Consider the following 20,271-nt stretch of genomic DNA (forward strand, 5'->3'; position numbering starts at 1 on the left):
CAGAAAGACCACACCCACGCCTCGGGGCTGGGGCAGGGGTCAGAATACTACACAACCAACTCCTTGGGGAAACCCACTGGGATCAGGGAATGATGACCTACTTTGTTAAGTCATACCGTGTGAAATAAAACGCGACCGAAAACAAAAATCTGACATGTACATGCTATTAAAGAAAATGCTGGCGTTGCACTTTCCTCCTTGCCGATGAATGAGGGAGGGCGATGGTGAGCCTTTAACCTTGAATGGACACACGATGTCAAAACCAGAGGCTGCAGTTTCACCGAGGGGGTTAAAGGGATTAAAGGAACATCGACGTGTTTAAAACCAGCAGTATTGTTCCCGAACAGGAAATACATTCTTGTATGAAAGTAAAAAATCTTCCTTTTCCTTTCATCAGCAAGAGAGGGCGGTCCCGGTTCCCCCAGCCGGAAGTTGCCAAAAAAAACCTAGTGCAAGATCTGCATTCCCTTCGGTTTAAAGGCGGATGCCTTCTTATTCATGAATGCGGAGCGCAACCTCCTTTTTTATGCCGCTATTCCACCGCGGACGCTCACCCCTGAAGAAAATCTTTTGATTTTTCACGTCCGCCCCCCCCAACCATTTCACAAGAGGGTATCTGTCTTCTTTCTCTGAACTAACGGGGGTCTGCAATTTTTATATATTTATTTTAAAGCGTAATATGAGAATTTTACGCATCCCGAACCGCTCAGTGTTTGCTTTGTTATTTCTCTTCTGCTTGTCATCTTCATTCCTGTACTTCATCTATGTAGCGCCTGGATTGGGTAAGTGTCCGTTTTGAATGTGTTTTTTTTTACTCCCCCCTCTCTGATGGTTTTGTATTTTGGGGGCTCTGAGGGGGTGGTGGTCCCGGAGGGGGTGGGAGAGAGCTGCTTTGCTGTTACATTTTCAGCTGACTGTCACATTCTCAGGCCCAGCCGGGAGGGAGCTTGGATCTGATTGAGATGGAGAAAGGAAACTCCGGGGCATCGCCTATCGGAGGCTCTACCGAAAATCCCTTGGTGTCTCTCGAAACGAGCAATGTGTTCAAAAAAGAAAGCTTTATCTATTGCGATACCAGGGCGGAAGTGCTACTTGGTTTGGTCACGGAATCGAAAAGACGCCCCAAGAAACAGTTGTGTGTGTGTGTTGCCGATAGACGGGCTTCATAAATATGTACATATTGTTTTCTTTTTAAAAAAAATACATTTATCTCTAATTGTCCCCACAATTCCGTTCCCACCCCTTCCCCTGAGAGTTTGGGTGTTATACAGTTGTGGACATTAAGCGAGTTTTGAGAAGATTTGTAGCTGAGGTTGTGGATGTATTTCTGCATACTGTATCCACTTGTAACCAAGCAATCTTGGTTTACGCAAGTTCTTGTTACTGGAAACAGTTGAATCACATTGAATTTCCCAACTCTCAGGAGACGATTGACGCCTTAAAATGTTGCTTTCAGTCGGCAATGCAGTGGTGCAGTCATTCACAAACCCTTAAAGTGCTGCTTAAAACCCATTCGTCTGTTAACTGAGCAGAGAAATTTCCAGATAGTAGTTATTTCCTTCAGTAAGCTGTTGCCCCATTCTACAATTCTCACGTGCTTTCTGCCATAGTAGTGCGGTCAGTCACAACATGGATGATTGTACCAACTATTACAAATGTACTCTGAGAAGGACCTTTCAACCTGACAAAAGTCTAAATATTTTAGTTGTACAAGCTTGAGATGACTGTGAAATAAACGTCAGAACCACCTTGATTTAATGAGACAAAATGAGCCTTCGTGATTTTTCATGAATACAAACTGACTTAATAGGTTTGTAAATCGTTCATTTTTAGTTGTGGGAATAGGAACAGCCTATGCTCCCATCAGGTCTCAGTTTATTTTAGAAGGGTGTGGTTAACAACTAGGAGCGATTTGATATAAATGTTGTTAATTCATCAAGGCCAACCTCAAGAGTTTTGTTTATTATTTGTATGTGTCTGTATTCAATATGAATTTGTTTGGAACCAAGTAAACAAAATAATAAATTTTGCTGATTGCAGTAAGACCAGATAATGGTTGCAGACTATGACTAAGATTCTTGCATTGAGGAGGAAGTGACTTTTTGTTAGTTTTTAAATTGTTTGTCAAGGCCATGTTACCCTTTCTTACTCTTTTTTTACAATTCCAATAGAGAAACTGCCATTCTATAACATCCTTCCATTTCCTTTGATCTCTTTTGGATAGGAGTCATTTTGAAATTTTGATCTCCCATGATTTTGTCCAGAGTGCATTTGTCAATTTTAATATTGGGAATTGAGCTTTTTCATAGGGTTTGTTATTAAAATACAGTTTGGTAATGAAGCATGTTCCATCTTTTAAAAAGAGCAATTTATTTTTATGAAAGAATACAAACCGGATGCAAAAATGTTGGGATTAGAGTGACTGCCCCAGTAGAAGTTCACAATGGAGGCTGAAAATGAGTTTAGTTTATGTGGCAAAAGTGAAAAGACTAAACTTGGTAATTTGCATGATTTGTTGAAAATGTTTCCTGAGTTATGTTTTCAAGCTTACTATAATAGAATTTATGCTGAGAAATATTTTCAACACTCAGCATTAGTATTTTATTCCCTTCTTTGCTGAAAATAGTGGGTTTTTGACTGTGGCTCTCTTTGCAAACAGCAGTGACCCAGTAGTTCTTTCAACTGAGAGTCTGCATTGGTAGCCTTTCTGGGCAGAACATTTGACATTGAATGTCAATTTTTGGCTTTGCCCTTACAAAATATTCATAATATTGCCTCAACTGAAGTTGGGATCACTGGCTTTTTTTTTACAAAATCATTTTGTTATCCTACCTCTTGTATGACAAAAACTGAAGCAAGTTAATGGGTTCCCATTGCTCTTAACTGAGGCCTATTTAATTCTACAAGTCTAGTTATATTACACAAGGAAAACTTTGAATTAAATTTTGATTATGGAAGTTTTCAGATCTTGAATCAATTAAAGTTGTCTTTTTTAAAAAAAATGCTGGAGCTATTTTTCAGCCATATCCTGATACTGCCTTGCAGAAGGCTGGTCTACTGGCTTTTATTAGCAGTGTGCTACTGTTTTGGATTTTTGTGGGAAAGGGACATCAAAAGTAGTTGTGCGATTTAAATCTTGCCGTTGTGGTCGTACTTCTTTGAGACAAAATATGAACACTATAAAACTGGCTTTATGTCATTCTGTCTTAATCCTGGTCATTTCTAACTTCATCTCTAATCTCAGTTACACCAGAATTAAAGAAAAGCACCTTGCATTTATGGTGTCTGTTGAAGCAAATTTAGTCAATGACCTATAAGTTTATACATTTACAAAGACATCTTAAACATGTTTGTATCTTATACAGTATCAGTGTGATTTACATTTGGAAAGATATGTTTGAAAAGTCTCTATTAAACAATGGAGTGTCTCTCGTGGTACAATGATGGTGTCACTACCCCTGGACCAGGGTGCCTGGGTTCAAGTCCCATCTGCTCCAGAGGTGTGTTTTTAACAAAATCTTTGAATAGGTTGACTAGAAAATAGTAGAACAAAGGATGAAAGTTAATGGCATTTATTTCAGTTTGTCAACGTGAATCATTATTCCATTTCAGGCTGACTGATTTAATATTTGTAAATATTTGCCTCATTAATTGATTATGCAAAGGTCCCTGAAACAAAATACAAATACAGATGTGAAATTGAGGCAGTCCCTTAAACACACTCTCTTCAGAGAACTTGCATGTCATACAAGCATGTTGAGAAATGGTTCATACAATCATGATGAGATGCTGTTTGTTAGGAGTTTTAAAAACATCTAGAAACTTTTTCATTGTTTAAATTTTATCAAAAGCATTCAATATGGTGTTTGCATTGAACAATGTAAATAATTATGATATTAACACTTAAAATTCTGAGCTAAACTTAAGTTTACACAAAAATTGACTCCGTACATGTTAGTTTATAAGGGATCTTCTTGAGCCTTCATGCACAGAGCTCCACTTTTCACGAGCTTGACCTGTAAGTGTATTATAATTTGGTGCTCCTCAATTTAGCCATAGACTTTTTGTAAACTATGGTGTAACTGCAAAAATAGTTTGTGTGAAAAGGAAACATGTTTCAATGAGTGTAAGGGTGACTTTTTTTTCCCATAAATATTCTTATGAAATGTTGCATGATAGTAAAGTGTGTTTTGAGTTGTTGTAATGTCAATATTTTGTTCTTAGTTGTACAAGCATTTCATCTGATCCTTAGATTGAATAGGTATTTTGATTTAAATGCTGACTGTCAGTTTGGGGCTCCAGACTGCAAGTGAGTTCTTTTCTGCACCTGGACTTTTTCTCTCTGAATTTTCTTAAAAATAAATGCTGTTGACTAAATTAGCACTGAAATGAATATACCGTGTTAATAATAAAATTAAGCATTAAAGTAAGGCCGAGCTTACTTTAATGTTACTGTGACAGGAGGCATTTGTTGGTGTGTCTGTTGGTATTTAACCTTGGTGTCATCCTCCTTTTTAAAAGAAGGAATTTTGATGAGAAGTGGAATATGTCTCTAGTGATTTAAGTTATAGTAAAATTGTACACTTCTACATTTGTTTCTGTTGTCTGTCTCAGCTGAAGTCACAAATCATGACATTGAAATGCTTATAGCTATATGGGTTTGTTTGAAAAAAGGATTGTTCTTTTTCAGAAGTGGAAGTATAGGGGAAGAAAGTGTGTATTGAAAAATAAGGTTGCCTGATTTCTCAAGTCTGTTCCAAATAGGGGAGACTTCATTACGAAGTTTGTCCATTTGCAGTGTTGTAACCACCTGTGTGGGACAAACATTGCTATTCTTAGCAATTCGGGAAGAGAGAACCTGGAAGATTCCTCATTGCTTTCTGTGTCCTCCTCCATGTCATACCCTGCTTAGCCTCAGCCATTAAAGTGAGTTGAGAAGGTCTGTGACCATTGTGTGCAAAGCCAATATCTCACCATTTCTATTTGAGTCATTACAACGAATCAACATTTATCACCAGAGGTGGCAATTTATTCAATGTGATGAATACATCCTGATGTCTGTGTGAGCTCTATGCTTGCATTACACATAAACGTGACTCTTGCATTTCAGCTCAATCATCAACATGTATTAATTATTCCTTTTTGATTGTATGAATTACCTGCTGCTCGTGTTACAATCAGGTCAGGCTTTCGGTCGGTCACAGGGAACATTATTGTATTCCGTTTTTTGCACACGGCTATTATATTTAAATAAAATGATCTAGATCAAAATGAAGGAAACAATGTTGAAGGATTTCTTAAGTGACAGGGTTACCTCTCACCCTGAGAAAACGATGAAAATGCAGCATCAAGCACACACATGGGTATCAAGTTGTAAGCGGATAAAAGGTTATAGGGAGAATGCAGGAGAATAGGGTTGAGAAACACATCAGCCTTGATTGAATGACAGATCAGACTCGATAGGCTAAATGGCCTAATTCATCTTCTATATCTTATGGTAGAAAGGGGTCAGGTGGAAATTGTCTAGTACAGATAGGCATGGTAGAGGCATTTGCAATTTAAAAATTTTTGGTGTCCTTGAGGTGTTTAGATCTTAAACCATATTGCTTTCTCAATCTCTGCTTTGTTCCAAAACTATTGCTTGAACCAGTTGGTTTGTGGATTCTGGTGTTTTGGTGTTATTTGTTTGTTTTTAACCTGGACGATCAGCAGGTGACTTCCATCCTGATGTGTAACAGCCAGTCATTCTCGATCTGCGTTTCATTGTGTTATATAAATGTTAAATTTAGCTCATACTAATATAATGAAAGTTTCATGAGTTTGGCTTAACCTGGTCAGATGATCATAGCAACCATTTTAGGTCACAGTTGGTCCTCTTTAAAAATAAGTTTGATCTATGAAAGTCTTGGGTATTTAAAATCAAGTGGTAGAATTTGAAAAATGATAGACCATGTTTACAATTATTCAGTCCAGCATTTGGTAAATTTTAAGTATTGCTTCCACAACCAGGTCAAGGGGGTTACAAGTTACTGCAACCACATTTGGGAGCACGTGGTCTGTGCTGAATCCTTGAAGGCAGAGCAAATTTCTTCAGGTGCGTCATAGTTCTCTACCTTTTTGTTGAACGGCATTTAAAAATATTCTGGAAATCATAAAATACCTCAGCAGCAGTTGATTCCTTTAGGTAGCACTGGTGGGACAGAATGTTTGCTGATTGTGTGGTTAGGTTACTGAGGTCAAATGAGAGAGTATTAGCTGGAGTGTTGGTCTCAAACTGCAGAGTGATGTCAAGCCTGTCTACTCTGCATACCTCTGACAATAAAGTGATGTATGGCACAGCCATTACTAAAAAGTATGGGTGTGCCATGGAAATTATTTTAGAGGCATACCTGATACTGTGTTGCTCAAGCTATCTCAGCATTCATTCCACATAAACCACCTTCTGAGAAAAAGTTTAAATTAAAGGTTGAAGTGCACCCCCCCCCCCCACCCCTGGGGATTGACTGGGATCTCGCTCTTCACTGTTTTAGCATTTTATGAAAGCTTAAGAGAAGAAATGAAGACAAAAATCATGGGGTAGATTGAATTGAAATTGTAGCCTATTTAAAAGATTGAAAAAACAACTACCTAGTCATTTGTGAAATTGCTAACTATTTATGGTCTTAGATGTTCAGGAAAGAATATCCTAATATCAAGTATTCAAAGCTGATTACAAACCTTGAAGTTGACATTAACAGTGGATAAGTAGCTGGTTCAATTACTTCATTCCTCTTGAACTGCCTTTTATACTATTCGCGAACTGTCGAACTTCAAAGCTACAATCTCTCCCTGAAGATGCGTCAGAATCGTCCCAGGCCTGACCTGGTCCTGTATGCTTCAACCATGTCCAACTCGCTAGGTTGACTTTTAGCGTAACAGAAGTGACACATGACTCTTGTTCACAGCAAGTGTCTGTGAGTCAGGCCCCCCGCCCCCCTGTGGGTTGGATGTTGTCTGGGAGTGGAAGATTTCAAGATTCTGCAAGCATAGTGCAACACTAGATTGGATAATGTTACCTATTGGATCATTTCTACTTCCATCATAACTTGAATAGTATGATGACTACTGTTAGTAATTCTGTCAAGGATCCATACATTTGGTTTCCTTCTTCATTCTCCCCTGCCTCCTTTTTAGTTATTTACATGTATTGTCCAGAACACATGCAAGTTCTTTTATTGTTGTGCACTGTGTGCGCCTAGGGCTTATGTATTTGTTTGGAGGAGGAACTTATCCCTGACTTCCCATTTCCTTTTTAACTATTCAGATAGTGTCACCTGTGCCATCTAACTCTCCCCAATAGTTCCGTTTCCCACCGCAGTTCCCTTTGGAAGCCAATAAACCTTTAAGACGTTGGTTAAAACAGAATTAGTCCCGTAATCAAGTTTAGAGTTGCTCTTGTTGCGTTAATATTCTAGGGAGATCACCTGCCATCCTCTCTCATATGTTCAATGGATTTGTTATGGTGGTTTATAATATTGTCTATTCAGTCTAGTGTGCCTGAACTCCAGGAGGCAAGTATTATGAGTCCTGTATTCCAACTAATTGACTTTTTTTTTCAGTAATTTCCCTGTGGAATGGTTTCCCTGGGGTGTTTTCTCATGCACACTTTCAATATTGACCTTTACCTAGCATGATCAGCTTCAATGTCCAAATCTGTATCCAGAATTTGGCAGTATCTTTTTCTGTCAATCTGCTCACTGCTTTCCTCTCTGGTGGGGGCTGGCTGTTCTAGGATGGGCCTTTACCTTCTATGACTGGCACCTTGTGGTAGGCTTGCTATCTCCTCCTGTGATGGATTGTCTCTTCATGTTTGATGTGATTATATATCCTTGCTGATATTGTCTCGCACAATCCTGACCGTACACTGATTACCTGTATAAATATTATTTTGTTTATCATCACACCAGTTCAGGTTTGCTGCCTGAGCAGTGTTCCTCCCTACCCCCACAACCCCTATAAAGTTCCTTGTTTCAGTTTCTCCATTTCATTTAATGCAGCCCAACCAGTCTTGAACTTCCCACCTATGTAGCTTCTCGTTCCATGAGTAAATGAACCTTGTGCTTTGGCTGCTAAGGGACTGTCTTTTGTACTGCAGCCTTCCTTGTCTTCAACTAATATTTTACAGTGGTGGATCTGTCCCTCTGATAATATTCTTTCTGGGGAGGTGATTCCCACATCCTGTTCTATTTGTGTGGATTAGTCTTTGGGGCTCAGAACAACGTACAGAAGGCCATCTGAAATTGGTAAATTTGTCCATAGTTTGACAGGTAAATAGGATGACTTTTTACAGCTATCATGACTGTCTCATCTCCCTGTATTGCCTGGGCAGAACAATCCATTATGACCCTGCCTATGGCTGTTGTGGATCTCTTAGTGGAGTGGTCATCTCTGGTTGCTAAGTCATTGCATCAGGACCGTATTGTAAAAGTACCCTTTTATATTATCGTTTTTTCTTGCAATAACAATCTGTCCATATCTGCAGGGCTGACCACTGACCAGTAACAAAAGCATAAGAACTCAGCAGGCCTAACAGCATCTGTGGAGAGAAAACAGAGTTAACATTTCTGGTCCAGTGACCCTTCTTCAGAACACTGGCTTAAGCTATGTATGCCTTTTCCTGTTACTCATTCCACCCCTGCACCCTTTCAGTTGTAGGAAGGTGAGTCCTCCCTTCATAGTGGAGTTGGGGATAATAGTCAACAATAGTTTGAATCCTAACTCTGACATTTACTGGCATGGCATGTTTATGATTTGAGTCAAAGGCACCTACATCTATGAAGACTTCACATTCCTGACCCCTTAGAATGGGTCCTCTTCCTCAACTAACTATGGGCTAATGAAATCTCTTTATCTTTCTGGTGACCATCTTGATCACCCTGTGGACATGCTCATCGGTTAAGCATGAACTGTTCTACTGTTCTCTTGTTTGGGATCTGATGGCAACTGCATCCTCATTTTCTCTCACACACTCACACTCTCACACTGTTGTGTCTACAAATCTTTTCATGGTTCCTGTCTTATCCCAATGAGATGTTGGCTGGACATGATTGCCTCATTTGATACTACTATTTCCATCATTGTTGTGGTGATTTGGAAAATTTATAAAATTTTTCCCCCTTCTTGAGCAGTGATGTTACATTTGTAGTTTTCTAATCTGTTGGGGAATCTAGAGAATTTTGCATGGTTACAACCAATACAATCACTATCTCTGACTAGTTTAAAATCCTAGGATTCAGGTCGTTGGATTCAGCAGACTTGTTAACATTTTAGTCTCATTAATTGCCTTCATACCTTTTTTTTTCTCAAGTGATTGCAATGAACAATCACAGAATCCCAACAGTGTGGAAACAGGCCATTTGGCCCACCAACTCCACATCAACCCACCAAAAAGTATCCCACACCAGACCTATTCCTCTGCTCTACATTTTGCATGACTAACGCTCCTAACTATCATATCCCTGAATGCAATAGGCAATTTAGTATGACCTGTTCACCTAACCAGCACATCTTTAGACTGTGGGAGGAAACCAGAGCACCCAGAGAAAACCCACATGGACATGGTGAGAATATGCAAACTCCACACTGACAGTCAGCCGCGGCTGGAATTGAACCTGGGTCACTGGTGCTGTGACACAGCAATGCTAACCACTGAGCCACTGTGCTGCCTGATTGTGATAATTTTAAGTTTCTCTCTTTTCATTTATAATCTCTACTATTCTTGGGTTGACTTCAGTGCCTTCTGATCAGACAAATAAACCACTAGCTCAACGTTTTTGCCATTATAAATCTGTTTTGCTCACAAAAGAGTAATGCTTACTTTAGATTACTGCCTTTTACATACTTGTAAAAGCATTTACTTCAGCTTTTATATTTCTTAGTTTTCTTCCATACTCCTATATCTCATTTTCTTTCAAAGAAAATTCTTTTACTAGCTTTTGTAAATGTTCCCAATTTTTAAGGCTGTCACTAATCTTGCAGCTTTGTACAACTTGATGCAATGTATGGTGCTCCTTTCTTTCTTCTGCTGCTTCGTTTAACAATGGAACATACCTTTTTTGAGAGTTATAAATATAAATTGCTCATTAAATGTCTGAACTCCATCTCTACTGCTTTAATTTTTTTTTAACTGTTTTAATTTTACATTGGATCAACGGTGCCTTTTTGTAGCTTTTAACTGCTTTTATTTAAGTTGAATACACAAGTTTCAGACTCAAATTTCTCCCCTCATTGAATATGGAATCCTGTTATGTTGTGGTCTTGTTTGCCAATGGTTCTGTACTATGAGGCCATTAGGCCTGCAATATCGAACTAATTTAAGTATGGTAATCTGGACTAGAACTACAAGGCTTTTTCCACTTCAGACTTCTGAATTTTCTCCCCATTTAGAAAATGATCCGTGCCTCTATTCTTCCGACCAAAGTGCATGACCTCACACTTTCCCACATTGTATTTCATCTGCCGCTTCTTTGCCCACTCTCCTAACCTGTCCAAATCCTTCTACAGCCTCCCTGCCTCCTCAATGCTATCTGACCCTCTACCTATCTTTGTATCATATGCAAATTTAGCCAGAGTTCCTTTGTTAATGGATAATAAAGTTATGATTGCAGTTCTCACTTAATACAAGTAGAATATTTATCAATTTACCTATTAGGAATGGAGCATTCAATTGAAGAGGCTTTCCATTTTACTATCTTTTCTTACCATGATTTTTATTTGGACATGTCTATAAGCTGTATGCCTTTTGCTATATATACTCTAGTTGTCATGACACAAACTAATTAGCTGCATTCTTGCTTTGTTGTTTCTTTATAACTTTCCAATTCCCCCTTGTCCCTTCCCACCCACTCTATTCAGTTTAAACCTTCTCTGCACATCCCATTTTCCAGTCAATTTGCTAGCGATAGGGTTAGTATTTTTCCCTGTACGTTAATAAATTGTGAGAAGAGGCTAAAAGAGACTTGAGGGACAACTTTTTCATGCAGAAGATGGTGGTTGTATAGAATGAGCTGCCAGAGAAAATAGTGGAGTCTGGTACAATTACAACATTTTAAAATTATCTGGGTATATGAATAAGAAAAGTTTAGAGGAACATGGGCCAAATGTTGACAAATGGGAGTAGATTAATTTAGGATGTCTGGTCAGCATGGCTGAGTTAGACAGACTGTGTGTTTCTGTGCTGTATGATTCTGACTTGAGTGTGCCTTCAATAAAGGATAGTGCCTGATTTTCTTTTTGTTGTAACAAGTCAATTTATAATTGATGTGTAGGAAGCATTTGTAAGTGTTGCTCTGACTTTCCATTACTGGAGGATGGAACTTGGCACTTGTCCGCAAGATTATTATTGGATTCAGAAGTTCTTGTCTGTTGTAAGAATCCACTGTTGTCTAGATATTTCAGGGTGGAGATGTGATTTTTTTTTAAAAAGTTGTGTCTTTGGTAAAATCTTTATGTGCCATGCATTTTAGCCTGAAGAATGTGCAATGAACTGAACTGAAGCTTATCTTCCCAACAAATGCACTGTTAAGCCACAGCTACAGTAGATCAAGGTAGAAAAAAGACTTCCACTGTGGTCTCTCTTTATCATGAGGTTAAATATGCAGACAGCTGTAAATGCTTAACTTGGAAATTACAGGAGTTTTCTTTTTAGTCTTGACTACAACTTGCTTTTTATAAAATCAAAGGTCTGCTTCATATCTTTGAATGATACTGAAAATGGAAATGATTTGTCAGACTACTACACTGACTGAAACATCACTTTTTACAGAAAGTTAATGTTAAATCCTGGCTTTCAAATATGACATGTATGTAATATATCCTTGAGGTGTACATTTGAATAATTAACACAAAATAAGCAAAAACAAGGAGGCACATTTACCATGGAAAGTATGATTTCGTGTTTTAACAAGATTAATTAGAACTTACAACTTGCTTTAGTTTATCGCATAGGTGTGTCACCATTTGACTTGTTCAAACGCAGCGTGTTTTTCCTAATGTTGTCTAGACCTATCCTTAAACAAAATGTATGGGACCAATTTTCTTATTCATTCTAAAAGTATTTTAATATTGATCAATGCAGAATCAAAGATACTGTCAGGGTAAAAGTAGCAGTACATTATCATTGTGGCAACACTCAGCCAGCGGCAGTTTATCCAAATGCATTTATAGCAAATTTAGTCTCGTGTTGTGTGAAGACTTTAAGGAGTTGTAATAAGTCAGTAATTTGACATAGCTCTTCAGAATAATTTTTTCTTGACTTTTTAAACACTTGCCTCAAGTTTGTACCACTATTCCAATTATGGAAATTTACTTGCATTTTCATAAACGAGAAAGAAGAAGACTTCTTATTCCATTGAGGTTCTGCTTTAAACTTTTTTTTAAAATGCAAACGTTCTTGTACCAAAGATGTTGTCTATCAGCAAAGAGTTGGCCGCTTACTATCTAGCTTTAACCATAGTTACATCTTTTTTGTAAAATTTTCTTTGCAGTTGACTGCTTTTCAGTCAGTCCAGTTTCTAGGTATTCCTGTATGGTTCTATTTCTTCCTAATATTGTACAAAGTTGCAATTATTTTTTAATATTAACCTTCCTTAGAAAAGGTTTGCTACATTGTAATGTAATACTACGTCAAAGAGCAAGTCCCACTTTTAATTCAATGTAGTTAGCATTGAAGCGATACTATGCATCATTTTAATGGTAGATGCAAGCTGTCAGATGTTTGACACCAACATGTATTCACTTAGGCTCATTCCTGTCTTTGCACTAACTGGTGATTTCTATGGTGAAATTGTTAAACATTTTCATTGTCCACATTCAATCTGAAAATTGCCTGTTGGAATAACAGGGGAAAGATGCTGATGCCAGTTTAATTTTATTTCATTATAAGGTACTAATTTGCATTTTTTTTAAAAAAGACACATTGTGATTAAAGTAGTGCATATTAGAAATGAGTATTCAAATATAAAAGTGTTTGAAGGAAGGCTTCAGCATGGTAACATTATTTGTACCAGCTATAAACAATATTGGTTGTTTTTGAGGATTCAAGGGATCTGAGATGTCTTTAGTGAAGTTGAAGAAATGCTTTTCAGAGAGGGTTGAGACAGAATACGATTCACAGATTATGGACTTTAAATCCATGCCAACCAGTTTCCCAACGACAGCTTTATGCCAAGATTCATGTACACATTGAAATATTATACTTTTGTATACATTTGAATCATATTCTTTAATTCATAAAATGACTTGATAGCCCTTCTTCGATCTGTAAAGCATTCTAATACGCAAGCATTTGTTTTACTACTCTTCTACTCTTTCTTGTCTCATTCTCTGCATTACTCTTTAATTTCTTCTCCCTCAAATACTCCCTGTGGTAACACACCTTCCCCCGTACAAGAAAATTCCCTATCCACCTCAAAGCTTGCCAAGCTTTTCTTCTTGATAGCACCTTCCATACCTGTAGACTCAGGCAGGCAAATGGAAACACTTCCACTTGCAGATTCCCAAGCACCATCTTCTCGTGAAAATTTTTTGTTTCATTATTGTTGGGACAAAATTGTGAAACAATATGCCTAACAGCTTTGATATGAGTAAGTTGCCAGACAAACCACAATAGTTAAAGAATGCAACTCACTACCACTTTCTTAGGAATAATTAGGGATGGGCAATAAGTGCTGACCCAACCTAGTAACACCCACGTTCTGCAAATAAATGAAGTAAAAAGCATTCATGTTGTCAGCCTCTTAAGTTGGAGGGATGTAGGGGGTGGGGAAGTGGAGAACGCGAGACTGGACACCTTTTATGGGAAAATGCATTCATTTTGTTAAATAATGAACAATTTTTATTTCAGTTATGATCCCTGTGGGGTTTCACAAACCAAAATTAAAAACGAAACACTGTGAAAACATACTGGAGAATGTTTCATTGTTAGTACATAGTAGTTGTGTTCACTTGTGGATGGGCTGAATTTAACTGCTGATTTAGATTAATCCCTTTTACAGACACTCAGCAATTTCGAATGATTGGTAGATAACATAGTTTGTTCTGATCAAGTCTTATCTGAGACAGATTTTCCATCCTAATGAAATATATTGTTAAAAATTCCAGTTCACAATAATGCATCAGTTAAACTAAAAGCTATTTTTAAAAAATGTTTTTTTTTCTCTCTGTTACAAGGAAATAGCTGGATGTTTGTCAACAATTTTTTTAGTTGTCCCAGACAACTTTCTCATTGATCTGAGTTGGCTCAATTGACAAACAGTCAGTGCAATAAAATATTGAAAATGAGAGCATGTTTACTTGATTTTTGTGTTGCAAAGTTATTTCCTTTTCTGAGTTGGAAAACTAATTCAACCAATGTAGTCAAATGTAAAAGATAATTACAGTTGAAAATCTCTCTTTTTACAGCAAGACTAAGTTTCTGTTCTGAGTTATTAAGTTAAATTGCAGGATTCGGATGATACATCTGCGAGGGTTATTAAATTTGACCAAGGGTCCAAAAAAAAAGGAACCTTTGATTACAGTTTGCTGGTCTACTATATCAGTAAGAACATTTGATTCCTGGAATTAAGAACAAAATGTTAAAAGTCCTTCTAAACCTCTGTCTGTCTCATTGAGAGAGAGTTACACCCAGAAATGATGGGAGCAGATTCTGTTGATTTGAACTTGACTGGTGTGGCCTTATGTTTGTTTGTGTGATGATATAACCTGGAGAAGTAACATGCATGCCTTGTGACATGAACTTGAACTTGAAGTTGAAACTGTTGAAAAACTAATCAATTTAATAAGTATGACCAGGCTTCTTCCAAATTGTTTGGTTCAGTCCAGTATAAGGCATTTTAAGGAAGGTCTGGACTCCTTTTTTAAATGTATTAATCCACTAATAGGTTCTGTTTTATCATGGCACTTCAAGCCATTTCTCACAAGATATTTTTTATACTTCTCTAATTCTGCCATGTACGTCGATTTGTGTCATAGAGGTGGACAGCACAGAAACAGACCCTTCAGTCCAACTCATCCATGCCAAATGGATATCCCAAGTTAATCTAGTCCCATTTGCCAGCAATTGGCCCTTAAACCCTTCCTACTCATGTACCCTTCCTACTCGTATACCCATCCAGATGCCTTTTAAATGTTACACAAATGTTAAACATCACACAACACCCAGGTTATAGTTCAACAGGTTTATTTGGAAGGACTAGCTTTTGGAGCGTTGCTCCTTCATCAGGTAGCCGGTGTGGCAGGATCATAAGACCAAGAACATTGAACAGACCAGGATGACTGTTAATTTGTTCATCTTTTAGAATGGGTTGCAGGTTTTGATTCATTAACATGTAAGTTCCAGGACTACTTAGAAGTCACATTCTTGAGATAACTTAAAGCTTTATTTTAAAGAAAAAAGACATCTCCGTTCAGGCAGTGCATTAAAGGTGTGAGATTAGAGTCTGTGTATGTATTCCAACCTTGAGTCAGACTGGCTCTATTTGCAAAGTAGGCTTTTATCAAATGTCACATGGATTGACTGCCTGCAGATTGTGTGCTTTTTGAGTAAAATAGAATGTATCTGCAAATGCAAATTCATCTCATAGATGTGTGTATGTGTATGCATGCATGATTGGTAGAGAGTGTGTATGAGTATGATGGACTATAAGTGAGTGGATGTGTGAGGAGGGTGGCGGGTTGTATGTGTGTGCCTGAGAGAGAGCGTGTGTATGATAGAGTCTGTGTAAGTGTGTGTGGTTGAATGTGTGCTAGTGTAGTGGGGTCACCTGTGGTGAGACATGAACACGCTCTCATGGGTAATAAACTTGCTATTAGCCTCTGCACAGCCACTCTGAGTTGCTGTGCATCCCAAAGTCTGCCTTGGAGGACGGTCACCTGAAGATCGGAGGCTGAATGTTCCTGACTGGGCCAGCCTTGTCCACTTCCTGTGGCAGCTCATTCTATACATGCACCACCCTCTGCATGAAAAAGTTGCCCCATAGATCAAAGAGTCATAGAGATGTACAGCATGGAAACAAACCCTTCGGTCCAACCCGTCCATGCTGACCAGATATCCCAACTCAATCTAGACCCACCTGGCCCATATCCTCCAAACCCTTCCTATTCATATGCCAATCCAAATGCCTTTTAAATGTTGCAATTGTACCAGCCTCCACCACTTCCTCTTACGGCTTATTCCATACATGTACCAAAAAGTTGCCCCTTAGGTCTCTTTTATATCTTTCCCCTTTCACCCTAAACCTATGCCCTCTGGTTCTGGACTCCCCCACCCCAGGGAAAAGACTTTGTCTATTTATCCTATCCATGCCCCTCATAATTTTATAAACGTTTATAAGGTCACCCCTCAGCCTCTGCTCCAGGTAAAACAGCCCCAGCCTGTTCAGCCTCTCCCTATAGCTCAAATCCTCCAACCCTGGCTACGTCCTTGTAAATCTTTTCTGAACCCTTTTCAAGTTTCACGACATCTTTCCGATAGGTAGGAGACCAGAATTGCACGCAATATTCCAACAGTGGCCTTACCAATGTCCTGTACAGCTGCAACATGACCTCCCAACTCCTGTACCCAATACTCTGACCAATAAAGGAAAGCTAAACCATGCCGCCTTCACTATCCTATCCACCTGCGACTCCACTTTCAAGGAGCTATGAACCTGCACTCCAAGGTCTCTTTGTTCACCAACACTCCCTAGGACCTTACCATTAAGTGTATTGGTCCTGCTAAGATTTGCTTTCCTAAAATGCAGCACCTCACATTTATCTGAATTAAACTCCGTCTGCCACTTCTCAGCCCATTGGCCCATCTGGTCCAGATTCTTTTGTAATCTGAGGTAACCTTCTTCGCTGTCCACTACACCTCCAATTTTGGTGTCTTCTGCAAACTTACTAATTATACCTCTTATACTCACATGCAAATCATTTTATATAAATGACGAAAAGTAGAGGGCCCAGCACTGATCCTTGTGGCACTCCACTGGTCACAGGCCTCCAGACTGAAAAACAACCCTCCACCACCATCCTCTGCCCCCTTCGACCTTTGAGCCAGTTCTGTATCCAAATAGCTAGTTCTCCCTGTATTCCATGAGATCTAACCTTGCTAACCAGTCTCCCATGGGGAACCTTGTTGAACGCCTCATAACTACAGCTCTGCCTCATCAATCCTCTTTGAGTTTTTTTGAGGAAGTAACAATCGAGTTTGTGAGACGTGATTTCCCTGCACAAAGCCATGTTGACTATCCCTAATCAGTCCTTTCCTTTCCAAATAAATGTACATCCTGTCCCTCAGGATTCCCTCCGGCAACTTGCCCGCGATTGACGTCAGTCTCACTGGTCTATAGTTCCCTGGCTTGTCCTTACCACCCTTCCTAAACAGTGGCACCATGTTAGCCAACCTCCAGTCTTCCGGGACCTCACCTATGACTATAAATGATACAAATAGCTCAGTAAGAGGCCTAGTAATCAAGTCTCTAGTTTCCCACAGAGTTATAGGGTACACCTGATCAGGCCCTGGGGATTTATCCATCTTATGTGTTTCAACCCATCCAGCACTTCCTCCTCTGTTATATGGACATTTTGCAAGATGTCACCATCTATTTCCCTACAGTCCAAATCTTCCCTATCCTTTTCCACAGTAAACACTGATGCAAAATACTCACTTAGTATCTCCTCCATTTTTTTGCGATTTCATACAAAGGCCTCCTTGCTGATCTTTTGAGGGGCCCTATTCTCTCCCTAGTTACCCTTTTGTCCTTTAATGTATTTGTAAAAACCCTTTGGATTCTCCTTAGTTTTGGCAAATAGAATTATTTCATGTCTCCTGATTTCCCTCTTAAGTGTACTCTTATTTCCTTTATACTCTTCTAAGGATTCACTCGATCTATCCTGTCTATACCTGACAAGTGCTTCCTTTTTTCTTAACCAAACCCTCAATTTCTTTAGTCATCCAGCATTTCCTACACCTACCAGCCTTTCCCTTGACCCGAACGGGAATATACTTTCTTTGGATTCTTGTTATCTCATTTCTGAAGGCTTCCCATTTTCTAGCCATCCCTTTACCTGCAAACATCTGTCCCCATCAGCTTTCGAAAGTTCTTGTCTAATACTGTCAAAATTGTCTTTTCTCCAATTTAGAACTTCAACTTTTAGATCTGGTCAATTCTTTTTCATCACTATTTTAAATCTAATAGAATTATGGTTGCTGGCCCCAAAGTGCTCCCCCACTCACACCACAGTCACTTGCCCTGCCTTACTTGCCAAGAATAGGTCATGCTTTGCATCCCCAGATTGAATCAGATAATTTTCTGGTATGCATTTAACAAATTCCTCTGCATCTGAACCCATAACACCTTTAGCAGTCCCAATCTATGTTTGGAAAGTTAAAATACCCTGCCATAACCACCTATTATTCTTACAGATAACTGAGATCTCCTTACAGATTTCTTTCTCAGTTTCCCACTGACTATTAGGGTATTTATAATACAATCCCTTTCTTATTTCTGAGTTCTACCCAAATAACTTTTCTGGATGTATTTCTAGGAATATACTCCCTAAGTACAGTTATCCCTTATCAAAAATACCACTCCCCCTCCTCTCTCACCCCTACTTTATCCTTCTGTTAGCATTTCTATCGTGAAACATTTAAGCTACCAGTCCTGTCCATCCCTGAGCCATGTCTCTGTAATTGCTATGATATCTTAGTCCCACATTCCTAACTATGCTTGGAGTTTACCTTCCATGTTAAGGCTTCTTGCACCAAAATAAATGTAATTTAATTTATCAGTTCTACCTCGTTTTCTGGAAAAGCGCAGTAGGTCAGGCAGCGTTTGAGGAGCAAGAGAATCAACGTTTCAGGCATAAGCCCTTCATCAGTAATGTGATGAAGGTCTTACACCCGAAATGTTGATTCTCCTCCTCGGATGCTGCCTGATCTGTGCTTCTCCAGCACTACACTCTTGCGGCTTTGTTCTCCAGCATCTGCAGTCCTCACTTTCTCCTATCTCATTTTCTGTTTTGTTCCTGCCTGCCCAGCCTATTTGACTTGCTCCTTTTCCCAATTGTACCAGTCTTGGACTGATTTCTGTCTTCACTGTCTTCCTGGGCCCCATCCTTTACCTTATTAGTTTAAATCCTCCCAAGCAGCTCTCGCAAATCTCCCTGCCAGTATATTAGTCCCCTTCCCATTAATGTGTAATCTGTCCTTCTTTATTACGGGTCACTTTTAATCCAGAAGAGATTTCAATGATCCAAAAATGTGAACCCCATTCCTCTGCTCCGGCTCCTGAGCCACATATCAATCTGCTCTATCCTCCTATTCCTGCCCTTATTAGCTCATAGCACCGACAGTAATCCAGTTATTACTACCCTCGAGGACCTCCTTTTTAAATTCCTGCCTAACCCTTTGTATTCTCCCTTTAGAATCTCCTCCTTTTCCCTTTATATGTCATTAGTTCCAACGTGTACAATGACCTCCAGATGGTCCCTCTTCCTTTTGAGAGCATTCAGCTCCCTCTCCGAGATATCCTTGATCTTGGCACCAAGGAGATATCACGGTCTGATTTCTCTCTGCCAGCCGCAGAAACATCTGTCCGTGCCTCTGACTACAGTCCCCTATCATAATCAATCACTTGGAACCTGATGTACCCCTCATTTATATTAGAGCCAGTCTTGATACCAGCAACTCGGCTGTTTGTGGTATATTCCCCGAGAGTCCATCACCCCTTAGGTTTTCCAAAACAGCATATTTGTTTGTTTGAGATGTGGATAACTACAGGAGAATTGTGCACTGCCTTCCTCTCCTACCTTTCCTGGAGTTAACCCATCTACCTGACTGCATCTGCAGGTCTTCTTCCTTCCACTAATTGACATTTATCAGACCTCCTAGCTGCTGTAAACTACTCAGTGCCTTTAACTGCCACTCCAACCAATCCATGTGATCTGATAAGATTCACAACCCCAAACACGCTTCCTACACTAATAATCATCAGTAACTTGGAAGCTTTCCCTAATCTCCCACATCTGACAGGAACAGCTTATCATTCTACTTGCTACTTCACTATCTACAAACCCAGAGAATAGCACAATCTTTAACTGCTCTAAAAAACATTACTCCAGGCTAACTTTGTATACGTTTTATGTTTTTTAAAATTTGATCGAGACCAATCTCAATAAAACTTGTAACCAAAAAGAATCACTCATTGTACGTTTCAAAAAGTAACAAGGTACATTTAAGAGCTTTACATT

At 39.0% G+C, this 20,271-nt stretch overlaps 1 protein-coding gene across 2 annotated transcripts in view; it reads left to right on the top strand.

Annotated features, from left to right (window-relative positions):
• The first annotated feature begins 459 nt into the window (after positions 1 to 459).
• LOC132822919 (beta-1,4-galactosyltransferase 5-like) overlaps positions 460 to 20,271 on the top strand; it is a 91,856-nt gene continuing 72,044 nt past the window's right edge. For both annotated transcript variants that reach the window (XM_060836325.1, XM_060836326.1), the window contains exon 1: positions 460 to 782. In XM_060836325.1, coding sequence (XP_060692308.1) covers positions 680 to 782 — 103 coding nt within the window. In that variant the 5' untranslated portion in view covers positions 460 to 679. The remainder of the gene's footprint in view (positions 783 to 20,271) is intronic.

This window comes from Hemiscyllium ocellatum, chromosome 15 (assembly GCF_020745735.1).
Source record: "Hemiscyllium ocellatum isolate sHemOce1 chromosome 15, sHemOce1.pat.X.cur, whole genome shotgun sequence".
In the NCBI taxonomy this organism is placed as follows: Eukaryota; Metazoa; Chordata; class Chondrichthyes; order Orectolobiformes; family Hemiscylliidae; genus Hemiscyllium; species Hemiscyllium ocellatum.